The sequence below is a fragment of the Cyprinodon variegatus genome, unplaced genomic scaffold, assembly GCF_000732505.1.
Source record: "Cyprinodon variegatus isolate N-32 unplaced genomic scaffold, C_variegatus-1.0 Scaffold0, whole genome shotgun sequence".
NCBI classification, from domain to species: domain Eukaryota; kingdom Metazoa; phylum Chordata; class Actinopteri; order Cyprinodontiformes; family Cyprinodontidae; genus Cyprinodon; species Cyprinodon variegatus.
In genome coordinates, this window is record NW_015150453.1 from 1246150 (window position 1) to 1246685 (window position 536).

The 536-nt window shown below is 45.0% G+C and overlaps 1 protein-coding gene across 1 annotated transcript in view; it reads left to right on the forward strand.

Annotated features, from left to right (window-relative positions):
- Window positions 1–536, forward strand: part of LOC107081697 (neural-cadherin-like) — a 239960-nt gene that overhangs the window by 188688 nt on the left and 50736 nt on the right. The window contains exon 17 of the mRNA XM_015369928.1: window positions 83–366. Within this exon, the coding sequence (XP_015225414.1) occupies window positions 83–366 (284 nt within the window). The remainder of the gene's footprint in view (window positions 1–82; window positions 367–536) is intronic.

A 536-nucleotide genomic window follows, 5' to 3' on the forward strand; every position in this document is an offset into this window, starting at 1 on the left:
GGAAAAATATGTGACAAAAGAAAAAAAAAGGAAAACAGTGAAACCAGCTAAAACTAACTGGGACTCTATGTCTTCCACTTAGGCGCCAATGCTAAGCTACGCTACCAGATAACCTCAGGAAACGCCATGGGGACCTTCGACGTGGAGCCAGAGGTGGGCACCATCTTCGTGGCTCAGCCTCTGGATTATGAGATGGAGCAGCACTACGAGCTGCGGCTGGTGGCTTCTGACGGGAAGTGGGAGAATGAGACGCTGGTGGTGGTTCAGGTGGTCAACCGCAACGACGAGGCGCCGGTGTTCAGTCAGACCGAGTATCACGCTTCTGTGATGGAGGAGCTCACTCAGTTTCCTGTTTTCATTCTGGAGGTCAGTGGATTTAACTTCTGGACTTAACTGAGGAGTTTTGTTATAACTCTCAATTTCTAAAGGGAGTTCAAATGTATGTATTTTTCCCTTGATTTGAGCAGGTAAGACAATTTCCCTATTTAATAAGATGATTTACATTTAGAATAAAAAAATACTTAGCAACTTCTAAG